Below are 16458 nucleotides of genomic sequence, written 5' to 3' on the forward strand. Positions count from 1 at the left end.
ACATGGTCCTCTGTTCTCAGACATACACACAGACATATCAGGTGGGGACCTTCGAAAGTCAGATATTATAATAAATAATTCCTCCCTTCTGTTTTCTTGAGCTGCAGTGGAACAATAGTAAGTGAGAGGAAATGTGTACTAATAAGACTTTAGAAGACACACACTTGTTATAATTGATTAAGAAAAAAAGTCTCATATTTGCTTCAGTTGAACTTTTGCAAATATTTGTGCAAAAGACGTCCAGTGGTGCAACTTCAGCAGCCATGATGTGTGGACTGCAGTGTATGTGTATAGATATGAGTAATAAGTAAAATGTGTGTAATTTCAGTGAACTACACAATGAATCATTGAAATATTTCTAAATCAGATTATATTAAACGATTCATTTTGTGTAAAGAAAACAGAAAAAGCAAATTTAACAACATGATGACTTTTAAGTTTCAACAACAACCAAGACTGTGTTAAGTGTTTGCACAACTAACCATGAACTTAAATTGTTTCTTCTTAGAAATGTATATCTCACTGATTTGTCCTGCAAGGAATGAATGTGTTATTCATATGTAAGTGTAAGGTATAATTATGTTTTGCCATAATTTCAAACACTGACACCTTGTGGTAAAAACGTGAATTGCATCCATATGAGCAGCTGTCTTGCTCAGCCACAGCAGTGCTGTCCGGTTTGATCTAAACAGGTAATTAATGAGTCTGGGAGTTTTTCTCTGCACTCTATACATTTGATATGTTTACTGTCAGTTCAGAAAAAACTTGTTCAGACAGGAAGGAGGAAGCTGAAGATGTCCGGAGAGAGCAGCAAGATGGAGGAGAAACAGAACAGATGCTGAATTTAAGAGGGACTTGCTGCTGCTACTGTCATGAAAAGGTACGTTTTAGTTTGGTTTATATCTTTGACGCTGGTGAGTTGGGGGCTGGTGGGGGGCGCAGCTCTGTTTGCCTATCTGTAAAGGTCAACGCACACCACTGGTTCACAGTACTGAAAGACTGGGGTGGGGCTGGGGTCTGCTGATTGTAGATGATGGTTTGTTTCAGTCTGTGTTTAACCTGTTTTAAGTTGCTTCTTTGACTCTGACAGAGTTTCACTGATCCTCAACAAAGAAGAACTTTCATTAAACTCTCATGAACTGTCGTTCAAGAGCAACTTTTCAGCCTTTGCCAGTTGATATGAATCCCTTTGAACAAAGTCTGGTAGAGAGGAATAAATTTGACTGTAAATGTGTCTTGAATCATGTGTCCATTAGCTCATTGTTGATAATAATAATAATAATAGTAATAATAAAAACAGTTAATGACAAGTAAACAATAATAATTAGATGAGTCCACTTCCTCTGGCTGAGGTGTCGTATAGTCTGATGTCAGTGGGAACAAAGGATCTCCTGAACCTCTCTGTTCTGCAGTGAGATGAGACGTTGGCTGCAGCTGCAGCTGCTTCTCTGTCCTGCCAGAATGTTGTGGAGAGGATGGTTGGTATCGTCCAAGATGGCCTCCATCTTACATTGCATACGTCTCTCCACATCAGTCCTGAGTGAGTCCAGACTCCTGCCAAGCACAGACCCAGCATATCATTTTTTTTGCTAACATTTAATCTGTAATATGGTACTGGGTTGTAGCTGTTAGTTGCTGTCCACCCGGAGTGACAGACATTAGTTGGAAAAGTTATTTATTAGCAGTAAACCTGAACATCCAAACTGTTTCCACATTCAGACTTAAAAGCACATGAACGCACCGAAGTCAGAAGAACGACTTCCCAACTTTGAAAATGGAACCATCCGTAGAGCACATGAATGCAGCAGCATACTACGGGAGGAGTGAGGATCACATACAGTACCAATCAAAAGTTTGGACACACTTTTCCATTCACCTAAAGGAAATAAAATGAGTTGGTCTAAGTGTTAAAATCTAAACGTCAAATCAAACTAAACTTATCTGGGGGTTAAAACAGTGAGTCCAAAGACTGGATTTTTCTTGCTCAATTTATTGTTCCATGAGGCATTTCACTAGACGTATTTCACTGAAGGGAAATAAAATGGCAGCAATGACGATAATGATAATACTAATAATAATTATAATTATAATTATAATAGAATTGATAGTTTTCATCCTCAAATCTTCACTGACCCTTTAACTGTCAATCAGATGTTAGCTTATAAAATCATACTTGTCAGCAGACACTTATTATCATTCCACATTTGTCTGATGTTGTTGGTTGTGTCCCAAACATTAGTTAAACATCTGTTAGAGAACAGATGTAGACAACATGGACTTGATACAAACCCTTGAATAAATCTGTTAGTGGACCAGTAGAGGGCGGTGTGCATCAACAGGTTGTTCTGTTACTGTGGAAGTAGTTGTTGTTTTTACAAAGACAGCACCTGCTGTGTCACAGACAGACCTTCTGACGTGAGTGTTTCCTGAACATAAATTCACTTTATTAGGTACACCTGTACAGTCTAATGCAATCTAATACAACTGTTCTGCTATAAATACACCCTGTATATAATGATCAGTCATTTGATCATTCACTGATTTTGATATCAACACCCAAAGGGGAGAGTTCAGGTGAAAACCACATGAACCATCCACCATTAAAAGACATGATCAGAAGGTGTAGGTACAGATACTTGAAGCTGAAGAACCTTGAACATTCACAGCTGTTTGAATCAAACTGTAAAAGAGAACAATGGACGTGAGCTGTGATGGAAAAGGTACAAAGAGCAATTGTAAAACATGAGTGCAGTTGGAAACACCATTTTAGGCAGTGGACATTTTAAATCAAAAGCCAGCCAAATCATTTTTAATGATGTTCAAACTATGATCAATGAATATCTATGACCCCTTTGATACATGGCATGTCATTTGTTGAACCTTCACTGATGTAAAGCTCAGTTTTTATGTATAATAAAGAGACAAAAGTCTATGTAACAATAGTTCTTCAGACAGATTTAATGGGAATCCTTTTCTCTGCAGATATTCTGACGTCATCAATAATCGATATGGATGTGAGGAACAACACCTTGCAACATCACTGCAAAAAAATGATTGGAATCTGTTTTTTTTTTTAACTGTTTCTCTTCCACTCAGAAATGCAGATATTGCAGCAAATATTAGATTTAAACAAAACATGACATTAAACTGCACATCAGAGGAAAGTTTAAGAATGAAAACAGGATGAAGAGAAAATAAATATGTTTTAGTTTGATAAAATAATACATGAGCGTCCTTTAAATGTTAAAAGTTTTTTTATTTAATGTTAGAAAGTTTCAGTTTCAGTTGGGCGGGGCCTGATGGCGCCTTCAGAAAATCCGGTGAACAGGAAATTCCAAGGAAACGCTGAAATAAATCAAATGTGTCAGTCAGTGCGGTCATGACGGGGACACGGGCCGAATATTGATCATCCACAGGTGAGTGTGATTTGGAAACATACCTTCACTAACATCAGGAAACAACTTCCTGTTCAAACTCACTTCACACTGACAAACACCGTCAGCTCCGTGAAACGGCAACTGCTCCAGGATCCAGGCGGAAACGGCCGCTTCCAGGCAGGAAAAATCTCCGTGATTTGGTTTAAGCGAGAAGGGAAAGGAAACCGTGTAAAGTGAAAAACTTTCAGCACTCGACATTAATTAATGTCAGCGGTAATTTGAGTGGTTAAAACAGTAACTGGTGGTTAAAGAAGTTTCTTAACAGCACTAGAGCATCTAGATCCGGAACGTTTTCCCCCGCGTCCGCGTTTATTATAGTTAAATGTGTTCATATAAAGATTTAATAATCTTTACATAAAGAATTAAATATGTTTTATAAGAATCCATTTATCTTAAGGAAGCTCTACAAAGAACAAACCCTCCTTCTTTACCTTTAAGTTTTTATTTCCAGTTACTGAACATTTGCCCTTAAAGAATGAGGATTAAATATATAGAAACAAACTGAACTGAACATAATGACTGTGAAGAAGAATCCAATTATCAGACTTCAACTTAAATGCATTATACAGCTCAACATAGAAATATGGGGGCTGGGAGGATAAGAGGTATGATTGAGGCAAAAACAACAGTTTAGGGGGGTTGAAACATTTATATCCTTCTTACTTATTAATACAATTAATTTCCCATATATGTCCGGGAGAATCTTTTAATAATACGATTTCAGACACCCCTAAATTGGACCGTACCATTTCCTTACCTGACGTTGCCTGAACGTCTCGTCTGGCTGCGTCACTCTCTCCATCAGTGGCTCCTTCATTAAGTCTCTGTTCACTGAGGAAGAGTAGATATTGTTGGTAGTAGCAGTAGCTAACTATCTAGCTTGTTTGATACGCTTTGCTTTCTTACCTGTGTCAGGTATCTATGGATGAAGACTATTAGCTAGTTTCTAACTTTAGCCTTAAGTTTACAGTTTAGCTAACTAACGTTTTGTGTTTCTAACTTTAGCCTTAGGTTTACAGTTTAGCTAACTAACGTTTTGTGTTTCTAACTTTAGCCTTAGGTTTACAGTTTAGCTAACTAATGTCAGCTAGTTTCTAATTTTAGCCTTAAGGTACAGTTTAGCTAACTAATGTCAGCTAGTTTCTAACTTTAGCCTTAAGTTTACAGTTTAGCTAACTAATGTTTTGTGTTTCTAACTTTAGCCTTAAGGTACAGTTTAGCTAACTAATGTCAGCTAGTTTCTAATTTTAGCCTTAAGTTACAGTTTAGCTAACTAATGTCAGCTAGTTTCTAATTTTAGCCTTAAGTTTACAGTTTAGCTAACTAATGTTAGCTAGTTTTTCATTCTAAATGTAGCAAACACTGGTGTTAATTCATGAGCAGTGAGACAATGGAGGTTTTGGCTTTGACATCAATATAGAGTTTTTTATTTCATGTTAATAGTCTGTACTGTGGCTGTGGTGGTTTAATTAATCCTTTTTAATATTAGCTTGTATAAATATTGTACTTTCGACTTCATAATATTTATCTGAAAGCTTTAGTTAATCAAGCAAGATACTCTAGGGACTGTAACACAAAAGTTGACCCTCCTGATTGCCACTGTATGATTCGCAATGTGATCCAAACACTTCTCTGAGCTGAAACAATGCCATTTTTGCTTTCGAATAAGAAGAAACCTTCCGAAAATAACAACGTCTATATTTGGAGGTGAATCCTGTCAGTTGTGAAAGATGCAGTTTGTCAGAGTTAACAGGTATGTTTGTTGTAGTTCAGACAGAAACCGACAGTGTTGGTACTGAAAACTCACCTGCTCTGTGCTGCAGGAAAGGCGCCCACTCAGAGTTAGCTGGAGGGCGGGTCACATGTTTGCATTATGGTGCTGGGTGCAGTCCATTATCTCAGGGTAATAATTGGATTGTTTTATTCTCTCTATTATTGCATCCAGTGTCCCGTCTCCAATAAGTGTAGGATGTCAGGGGCCCCTTGGAGTGCAGGGCCCTTTTCTATTGAAACATGTGAAACATAGCCTAGAGAACATTTATTGATCACAGATCAGAGCCCACAGAGCTGAAACTCTCACTGTTTGTCCAAACACATTAACTAAACACTTGATAATGAGTTATGGCATCTGAGTATGTGAATAACAGAGAAGCTAAACTCTGGTTCCTCTTCCCTCCAGCTGATTTAGTCTCTGATGTTCTCAGCAGACGACAAGATGGCGGCTGCAGCACCAGGTGAGTCCAGTCAGACTTTATAACTCACTGTCTTCTCACACTGTCCTCATGTCACACACATCATAACAACACTTTGTCCTCAGACTGAAGTCTTGACAGGAAAATGTGTACAGAGGGACTTTTCTGTCACTAAGTAACTTTCCTCTGCTACTTCTGAAAGTTTTGTTTTATTCTGAAGCATCATATTTTGTTTGATACTTGCAGTTGAAAGATTCTGTGAGTGTTCTGTGATCTGAACAACATGTCGAAACCTGTCGAGTTCTGCAAAGGCCTGAATCTGAGACCCAGACCAAGACAGTCTTTGGCCACTTTTACTCCTGTCATTTCAAGTGTCTCATACCTGGATAAAATCCAGGTGAGATTTAATACACTTCAGCTCTACTCCAGCCCAGAAGCGGGTGATAATGCACCTGAGGCTGTTTGGTTTGGTTAGGCTATAAATCAAAGACACCACAGTCACATGACTTTAGTGTCACCACCACTAAACTTCAACTTGTAGTTTAATTCAGCTCTGACCTCTTCTACTAAAGCCTTTCCTCTGACAGAGTTAGTGACAGTTTGTATAAACACAACAAGGCTGTAAAGGTGGACTGGTGAGTTAACCAGGCTGTAAAGGTGGACTGGTGAGTAGATTAGTTTTCATGTTCAAAATGATGACGTTTAACGTCCCTGACAGCCTCTGTCATCTCATGTAGACCCTCGTTAGCAACCGAGACATAAAAGCTTAAAGAAATCAGGACTTGAGTATTAACTGACGTGTTTTATTTTGTAGAATAAAATGTGACAATGTCTCAAGCTGGTGTTAAACACAGACTTTATTTCAAAAACACATTCAAACTAGAATAACCGTCTCACAGTTGTATGCATCATCATCATCATCATCATCATCATCATCATCATCTTGGTACTCACTGCTCTTTCACCTGTCAACCTGGAGAAAGCAGGTGGGTGGGGGAAAAGGCCCGATCCAGAGTAGATCAGTATCTAGAGTAGATGACCTTCAGCCCCAGTTTTACATGTTTTTTTATGTATGAAAATCAGGTTCAACAAAATAATAATCATAGCAGAGGATTTGTACAGAGTATACAATATGTCTGTAGAGGAACTTAAAACCCATGGGTGCTCAAAAGGGTGAAAGTGTATATCTATTTAAACATCGTGGGCACTGGATGGGAAAACAACAACTGCGACTGGTTTGATTTGTCGTTTTGCACAATTTCAGTTTTTACATTAAATGCTGATAATTTCAGTTTTTAAGGCTGAACAACTTGAAATTGTTATTAATGCCAAATAATAACAAGTACAAGCTGTTTTTACAGTTGTGCTTGAAGGGCTCACATGGACTGAGAGTGCTGGCAGTCAGAGCTGATCCAGGCCTGAAGCTTCTCACAACAACACAACCTGGACCTGGTATTTTTTCCAGACCTGCAGGTTCAAGTTTAGATGCTGACATCAACTGATGACCGCCACTGTTTTGTCATGATTGTGTACAGAACATTACTGGTCAGTATAAAGGGATTTATATCTGTGTTTGTGTTTTTCTGTATTTTTATAGATGATGATTATTCAAATCCCGTGAAGCGCAGCAGAAGCCCTGACTTTGGTCGTCCTTACTGTGAGTCAAACTGAATGAGAACCTTCAATAACATTTTATATATCATGGATAAAATAAGAAAACAAATTAAACCAAAATCAAACCAATGAACTTCATCAAGTAAAAAGTGAACATCAGTCCAGTAGAGTTACATCAAGTATTAAAATCTAAAAATCAAATCAAACTAAATTTATCTGGGGGTAAAGTAAGTAAAATAAAATGGTAACAATGATAATAATAATAACCCAGAACTGTCCCTGGTCTTGAGGAACATGGTTGTTTTTATCTGTGGAGGGAACACTGAGGTAAAAGCAGCCAAATATTCAGTGTAAATGTATTTTCAAAAGAGGTGAGTTATACCCGATAGTGATTTGGGTATTCAATGAATGTCACTTTATTTTTTTTAATTACCTTTGTCTTTCTTTATTTAATACAATATGATCAAGGAGAAAATATGCTCATAGCTGGTAAAATCATACTTGTCAGCAGACACTAATAGTCATTGCAAATTTGTCTGATGTCGTTGGTTGTATCCCAAACGTGTCCGTTAGAGAACAGATGTAGAAGACATAAAGAATGACCTTGTTTACTTCTGTTTTTTTTTACAGTTTCAGATAAGATAGAACCCAGGAAGCGCAGAAGCAGCATTGTAGGCCTGCCACCTAACAGTGAGTCTGAATTGTTTTTTTATTTTAAAATCTAATATTACAGCGTTTCATATGAGAAGCTGTCAAAGTGTAAGATTTAAGAAACTAAAAAAACTCATTGAAATCATTGTTGATATACTACATTATGTGTTGTAATAGCAAATATGCCAAATGATTTGAATCATTTTCTTTTCAGTGTCTGAGCTGAGGGTTGTTCTGCTGGGGAACAGCTGGTCTGAGAGGAGTTCAGTGGGGAACTTCATACTGGGAGAGACTGAGTTCAACACTGAGGAAGAACCAGACTGCTGTCAGAGATTCACAGGACATTTGAAGAAGAAAGAAATAGTTCTCATCAACACCCCAGATCTGCTGCATTACAACATCTCTGAACACAAACTGATAGAAAATGTGAAAAACTGTGCGAGTCTCTCTGATCCTGGACCTCATGTGTTCCTGCTGGTTCTACAGCCTGAAGACTTCACTGAGGAACAAAAACTGAAGCTCTGCAGAGTCCTTCAACTCTTCAGTGATCAATCATTTGATCATTCACTGGTTCTGATATCAACACCCAGAGAGGAGAGTTCAGGTTCCATTGAAAACTATATGCAACATCCACGATTAGGAGACATGATCAGAATATGTGAATACAGATTTTTGTTACAGAAGAACCTTGAACTTGACGAGCTCTTAACACGCTTCAGCCAAATTGTAAAAGAGAACAACGGAGATCATGTGATCTGTGACGTGTTTGAGGACACAAAGTCTGACTTAACCAGCGGTCTTGGAAGCCTGAAACAAGGGGAAACGGACAGTGTCCGCTTGGATCCTTTTAGAGCAGCTGTTGGTAGGTTCAGGACCCATTTATTATAATGTGATGAATACAAATGATCCTTGATTAAGTTTGAACATTAAGTCAACTTAATATTATGGTTGACTCTTTCTGGTTTAAATGATTCTGGTATTCAGAAAAAAACTTTGGTGTCCACTGAGAGTGACTTAAAAATTCTCATCACATACAGTAAAACATCTGGATGAAGATGGCATCTTGTAATTGATGGTTTTGTCTTTTCACAGCAATCAAGTCACACACTCCTTCACCAGTGGAAAGTACAACCAACCAGAGTAAGTGAACTGAATAAATATACTACAGCAATTTACATGACATTACATGACACACCTGGTATTGCCTTCTGTAAATTGATCAAAAGTAACAGCATTTTCATTGCAGCTGTTAGAGGTGGGTGTATTAGCCAACAGCTGCTCTCAAGTAAAAGTAGTCTAGGTAGTAGAAGTAAAAGTAACATTTAGATGGCCCAATATTTATATTAAATACAAAAACTAGAATCACTTCCTAGTGTATGCCCTGACCCTAACCACAAACTCCCCCTCCTGAGTTACAGCATTGAATAATGGCCAGAGGTGTTTTTGCAGAACATTATGATGTCACAGGGAAGTTGACCCTTGACCCTTTGGATATGAAATGTCATCACTTCATTTTGTCCTTATAGACATTTGAGTTAGATTGTTAAATGGTTGTTATTAGTGTAAAAATCGTGAATTATGGCCAAAAATGTATTTTGTGACGTTACTGTGACCTTGACCTTTGAACTTTGACCCCCCAAAATCTAATCATACTTGAGTCCAAGTGAATGTTTGTGCCAAATTTGAAGAAGTTCCATCAAGGCGTTACTGAGATATTGCGTTCACTAGAACAACAACACGAAAACAATATATGTGTTGCCATCAAAATAACATTGTTTGCAGTCTGTTACACTAACTAGGTACCTGCTGTGCAGTGTAGTCCCGCCTCCCACATTGTTCAATGCGCCAAAACAGAACAACATGTCAGCCTTGTGGAACTTCTACAAAGTGTGTGAGACTGATATAATGTACGCCATCTGCAATGCAGGCCAAAAATGAACGTTATCAGCCGTGGATCGGCTGATCTCGACCACAGATGATCGGTATCGATATCAGTATTGGCAGAAAAAAAAAACGTGATCGCAGCATCACTAGTTTATAGTGTAGTCTTGACCAACCGGATTTCTTCGTCAGTGATTCCCTGACATGGTGCCGTGATTTGCCGTGTCTGCTTGTTACACGTCTGAAACCTGTGTAGAGATGTTCCGCTCAAAGCAGGGTATTCCACACAGTATTGACCTTTCAAAGCAGAACTATCGCTGCAAGATGTTTCAATGCCTTTCTTCATCCTGCAAAAACTCAGGTGACCATCCCAAACAAGCTCTGTTATGCCACATTCATATTAGGGGGGGTGTACACGCTTTATTGAAAGGAATAGTAATAATGAATATTGCGATCCCACTAATATTCTGGCCCAACTATTTCATCATGGTATCAGATGTAATCCATCTTCTCATATACAGTACCAAACCTTTGGCCAACAGATATCACCATTTTTTACTCTATCAGATGTTTTCAAACTATGGACCATTTTCAACACAACTGCTTGACAGTGAATTAGTGCTTCACAGCTTCTTTTAACCATCACTACTTATGTGTAGCTTCTGTCTGTGAAGATTCTCAGTCATCAAGTCATGGGTATCCAAGAAAAGTTGAATTGAGGGCAACTGGACTTGGTTGTAGATACTTGAAGAGGCTTCTGTTCAATGAACAGCGTTCATTGAACACGTTCATATTTTTTGTCAACGCCTAACTGAACGAATCTGTTTACAAATGATGAACACGAACATGAACTGCGTTTACTCCAGTGAGAATGACCGCCGCTCACGTTTTACGGCAAACTGCATGACGGCATGACAGGCACAACACGGTTGATAATGACCCACACAGAGGTTAAATCTAGATCTCTTCACCAGACAGAACCAAAGAAGCCTCGTGGATAAGAAGTGAACCATCTTCAAGTATCTTGGTCTAAGTCTAAGTCCATTTGCCCTCAATTCAACTTTTCTTACACGTCCCTTCTGTGTTTCGACCACCCTTTCCCTTATCATATGTCTACCTTTTCCTCCTTTGCTTCCTGTGAAGCAGCTGTTTAAACAGCTGTACCAATGATGTCCGTAAAGCTCAATTTTCACCATGATTGAGTACCTGCTTGGTCCTAGTGGCTGAATTTGTGTCCACTCACCTGTTGTCACCAACTCTGAATTGTGACCGTATGTTTTTTCTCTTGGTTGTGTTACAGGGCCTGTGCTCAGGATTCTGCTGGTCGGGAAAAGTGAGAAGAAAAAGACAAAACTTGGCAATTTCATTATGGGAGCTCCAGCATTTCATTTCCCCAAAGGTTTTCCAATCAAACAATGTGTGGCCACCTGTGGAGAGCAGAGAGGAAAATCTCTAACTGTAGTAAAAACATCAGACATGTTCAGTTTGTCTGAGCAGAAAGTGAGAAAAGAGGCAAGAAACTGCATGAATCTTTGTTCTCCTGGACCAAATGTTCTGCTGCTGTTAGTGAAACCCTCCGGTTTCACTGAGGAGAACAGACGAACACTGAAGTTCATCCTGAGTTTGTTTGGTCCAGATGCTTTTAAACACTCGATGGTCGTCATGACAGACAAGGAAAGTGGAACACATTCCACTGTGAATGAGCTGCTTAAAGACTGCGATGGAAGACACTATAGCATGGTTGAAAGTAACCACAAGCTGTTAATGCTGAAGATTGAGAACATTGTGCGTGAAAACAAAGAAACCTTCCTCACCTTCTCTGAAGAGCCTGAACACATGAAACCAGCTTTAAACCTGGTTCTGTGTGGGAGGAGAGGAGCAGGGAAGACTTCAGCAGCCGAGGCCATTTTAGGTCAGACAGAGCTTCATTCAGTCTCCAGCTCATCAGAGTGTGTTAAACATCAGGGAGAGGTGAGAGGACGTCAGGTTTCCCTGGTGCAGCTTCCTGCCTTGTATGGAAAACCTCAGGAGGAAGTGATGAAGGAATCACTCAGGTGTATCTCCCTCTGTGATCCTGAGGGCGTCCATGCCTTCATCCTGGTCCTACCTGTGGGTCCCCTCACTGATGATGACAAGAAAGAGTTAGAGACCATCCAGAACTCATTCAGCTCTCCAGTCAATGACTTCACCATGATTCTGTTCACTGTGGAGTCAGATCCTGCAGCTCCAGCTGTTGTTGACTTTATAAGAAAGAGCAGAGACATCCAGGATCTGCTTCAGAGCTGTGGAGGAAGATCTGTTGTTGTCAACATCAGGGACAAACAGCAGATCTCTGAGATGTTGGACGCTGTGGACAAGATGAGAGCTGAAGAATCCAGATGCTTCACAAAGGACATGTTCACCCAGGCTCAGATGGAGAAGGTTTCACAACTCAAAGCTGAGCTTCAGGGTGTCAGACAGAGGAGTGGGATGGGAGGTGATGATGAGAGGCAGAGCAGAGAGCCTCTCAGGATGGTGCTGATTGGGAAGACTGGCAGTGGGAAGAGTGCAACAGCAAACACCATTTTGGACATAAAGCATTTCAAACCCAGAATTGCCCCAAAACCACCAACCAAGTCTTGTGAAACAGCAACTGGAGAGATTGATGGACGGCCTGTTGTTGTGGTAAAAACACCCCCCTTGTTCAATACAACTTCCTCTGATGATCAAATGAAACAGGAGCTTCAGAGATGCTTCAGCATATTGGCTCCTGGACCTCATGTGTTCTTACTGGTTCTGCAGATCGGGAACTTCACGCCAGAGGAGAAAGAGTCTGTGGAACTGATCAAGAAATATTTTGGGAGAAAGTCTGGAGATTTCACCATCATTATATTCACCAGAGGAGAAGAACTGGACGATCAGTCATTTGAGAGTTACCTTAAAGATTGTGACGACTTTGTCAAACAACTAATAAACGACTGTGGAGGAAGATATCAGGTCTTTAATAACAAAGATGAAACAAACCGCACACAAGTCCAGGAGCTGCTGACCAAGATCGAAACCATGGTGACGCAAAATGGTGGCAGCTGCTTCACTGCTGAGATGTTTGATGACACAGAGGAATCCACAAAAATACAAGTGGAGAGGATGAGGAAAGAGAAGGAAGAAGAGATGAAGGAGATGAAGAGAAAACATGAGGAAGAATTGAAAACACTGAGAGGAGAAATTGAACAGGAGAAAGAACTAAGAGCAAAACAGCTGAAGGAGAAAGACGAACGCATCAACAAAGACTGTGAGGAGAGAAAGAAAGAACGAGATGAAGAGGAAAAGAGATGGAAAAAACAAGAAGAAACTCTACAACAGGAATGGAGAGGAAAACTGGAAGCTTCAGAGAAAAGAGTTCAGTCAGAAAAAGAGCAAAAGGAAACTGCTGAGAGGAATCTGGAGCAGAGTAGAAGAGTTGTAGAAGAGATGAAGAGAGATCAAGAGTCCTGGGATAAGGAAAGAAAGGACATGGGGAAAAAAATTCTCGAACTTGAACAGAATCTGGAGGACGAGAAAACAAGATACAGAAATCTCCAACAGGAGAACTGTTTATTCTAATATCACTTGTAATAGCTGAATTATGTTATATGTTATTTCTTAGATAGGTATACTCACACACTACAGAGTCCTAAGCCAAAAGAAGAGAAGAAGAAGAGTTTTACAACTTGCTAGTCAGGTAAAAGGTAACGTTTGACATAGACTTTGCAGATAAAGGTCTATTTATAAAGTTTACACTAGGAGTAAAATACAGAGAGGAAAGACAATAGAAACTAGCCAGCCAACTAACAATGTGAATGTCTGTGGTGCATTAAAGGTATACTATATGATTTTTCTAAACACACTATACAACGTTTGCAATGAGCAAGTGCGAGAGAGCAGCGGTGGTCAAGCGAGAATAAAGAGAGGAAGCGGCGTTTGTGAGAACAAAGCAGTGAATCAGAGAAATATAATGTCATTCTCTGATAGTTTCACAGTGGTTATGTTCAAATTTACGGATTACTTTTGTATTGTTATATGAGTCTATGCATTGTTTCTTTTACTTTAAGTCCTGCATATTATACTTTTAAAGTCACCTCTGAAAAATCCTCCTGAAGTCGTTCCTGATGTGCAAACACCTTTATGTCTTCTACATTCAGTTCTCTGGTTGTCGAATAGGTTTCCTCAAACCCCAGTTTACTATGTGACTTAAAATGAAAATGGACAAAAGTAATTGTTTTAATTTTCCAATGTGGCTGGAAACTCAACAACAAGGATACAGCTACTTTGAAATGAGTTGGTTAAACCTGTAAAATCACATTTCTGGTGCTTAAAAGCAGCGATGATCAAGTAACATAAAATATATTTAAAAATATAAAATACAGTTCTAAATACTGGTGAGTAATTAAAGCCTCCGGACCCACAGGTCTCATCTTCTCTATATAGAATATGTAGAAAAAGACTTAATGTCGCAGTTTAGAAATATTTACTAATCATCAATTGCTATCTTACAGTAACTCCAGTGGCCAGAAGTGTCCCTCTCTTCAGAGGTCCCGTCCTCTCAGTCATTGCTTTTACATGCACACTAGTAATCCAATAGTAGTATATCTAGTATTTCAATAGTTATTCATGGATATAACATTTTTAATATTGTCATATTCATGGTTCAAACACCTTTAAAAGTCTGATCAAAAGTGTGTATGAATTCCAGGAGAGGCCTGTGCTAACTAGCTAAGAAGAGATAACAGTAGATAGTAGTTACTACCATCAGTAAGTGTAATGTAAATACCACTGCTCACTGGAAATTCACTTCTTTGCAGCGGTTAGAGATAAATGAGAAGATTCATATGTTTTGTTTTTTGTTTTTTATCTCTATGTGTCTCACAACTCTGCTAGGCTGTAGAGAGACTGGAAACACTGGAACTGGTCTTCATCAAAAGACATTGTATTAGTGGTATAACTAATTTCAATTAATTTCAAAATATGAAAAAGCGCACCTGCTTCATACCAGCCACTATATGTATTGTGTAGATATATTGTGTACATAATTACACACACTATTGTACACACCGTTTCAGAAGATCTTTATGTATTTTATTCTATGGAAAACTTGAAGGTATACATGACAGTTTTTAAGAGTGCACCTTTGTTTCAATGAGATGTAACTTTGGCCATGTCATATATATATATATATACACGTATTTACTTTTTGTCTTTTTTTTTTGGGACATCCAACCATGTAGGCCGAACTCGAGCTTGTATTATGTTGAATTTTTGTTGACTCATTAATCAGAGTGTTAGTCTTGAGTTGCCTGTACAATTTGTCTACTGTATATCGTCAGACACTAATGAATGAATGTTTATTTCTTATATTTCTTTGTACAGTGTCATCTGCTTTCTTCTTTCATCACAGCCTCAGTTTGTTCTTATGTATAATTATATTCACGTCACACAGATCAGTGTGTGGTTCTGTTAAAAATAAATCTCTGAAAAATACAAATACTGGTTGCAGAATAAAAATGATTTACTGTTTACTTAAGAGCTGGACATGACATCCATCAGCTGCACAGGGATGATTTACAGAAACATTCGCTCCTACAGGTGATTTAGAGTCACTGATGGACCTGTTGGTTCCAGGTTTGAACCCAGAACCTTTTTGCTGTGACGTGACAGTGCTGATCACTGTTCCACCATGTCGCCGTGGAAATGACATTTGTCCTTGTTTATCTTGTACAGTACAAGAAAAATATATAATGTGTTTGTGCATGAAAATCCAAACTTAATGGAACATAATATTAATATGTACAAAGATAAGTGATACAGCTTTTTATTTTTGATACAGTTGATGGAATATGTCATTTCCAGCTCGGGTGTATCAGCTCTATGTACTGTTGGGCTTTGGGTAATGTTGATGGGATGACATGCAACCAAGGACCCTGGCAGGACCGGGGATGTTGTAAATACAGGTCACCAGGACCAGGACACCCCCACTTTGATGCATTTTTAAAGGCAAATTAACTTTGATCGTGTCCATCCAGTTCAGTCAGTTCAGTCAAGATGGAAAAATCATTACAGAATTATCAAACTATATGAGTGGAAAGGGGCACGGCCTGTATTTATGGTAATGAGGATGAAGTGACTCTTTCAACACAGTTGTATTATACAAATTGTACTGATTTACAAATCAGAGCTCAGTGGCGACCTCTGCTGGTCAAAGAGAGGTAAAGCAATGTGATGAAAAATGTTTCACAACAAACTGACATGATTCTCCTTGAAGCAAAAATGAATGAATTGATAAATTAATACATGAATGATTTAATAAATAAATAAATTGATACTTTAATAAATAAACCTTCCATTGAAAATTGCAAATAATAGAAAAACAATAAATATAATATTTTGCTTGTGGATTCTGACAATTTCCCTTTTGCACTCTGTATTTGTTCCCAGTAACTTATGAGGTGGGAATGTAATTTATAAATTAGTTTTTGTAACAACAAGTAGAAATACCATCTGCCCACCATCTAAATGTTTTTCACTCTGCCTTTTAATTATATTTCCTTTACATTTTAACCTTTTATTGCATTTCCTTTTTATCCCGCAAGAATGTATGAACCACAGATATCCTGCATTTCTGTTTACTTTATGGGACTGGTTATCAAAGTAATGTGAGTTTGATATGA

General features: G+C 38.6%; 1 protein-coding gene across 1 annotated transcript; it reads left to right on the plus strand.

Annotated features, from left to right (window-relative positions):
* The first annotated feature begins 3050 nt into the window (after positions 1 to 3050).
* On the plus strand, positions 3051 to 15275 carry LOC130169358 (GTPase IMAP family member 8-like). The gene is made up of 7 exons (XM_056376049.1): positions 3051 to 3416; positions 5617 to 5671; positions 7227 to 7286; positions 7874 to 7933; positions 8109 to 8756; positions 8987 to 9034; positions 11076 to 15275. Exons 2-7 carry the CDS (start codon positions 5632 to 5634, stop codon positions 13355 to 13357), a joined length of 3138 nt encoding a protein of 1045 aa, XP_056232024.1. The 5' UTR covers positions 3051 to 3416; positions 5617 to 5631; the 3' UTR covers positions 13358 to 15275.
* Positions 15276 to 16458: the final 1183 nt, after the last annotated feature.

This window comes from Seriola aureovittata, chromosome 5 (assembly GCF_021018895.1).
Source record: "Seriola aureovittata isolate HTS-2021-v1 ecotype China chromosome 5, ASM2101889v1, whole genome shotgun sequence".
NCBI lineage: Eukaryota > Metazoa > Chordata > Actinopteri > Carangiformes > Carangidae > Seriola > Seriola aureovittata.

Bases quoted from the DNA above. Each gene is read 5' to 3' on its own strand.
- LOC130169358 (XM_056376049.1), top strand. From the start codon at position 5,632: ATGTTCTCAGCAGACGACAAGATGGCGGCTGCAGCACCAG. The intron at 8,757-8,986 runs GTAGGTTCAGGA...GTCTTTTCACAG, and splicing joins TCCTTTTAGAGCAGCTGTTG to CAATCAAGTCACACACTCCT. The intron at 9,035-11,075 runs GTAAGTGAACTG...GTTGTGTTACAG, and splicing joins GGAAAGTACAACCAACCAGA to GGCCTGTGCTCAGGATTCTG.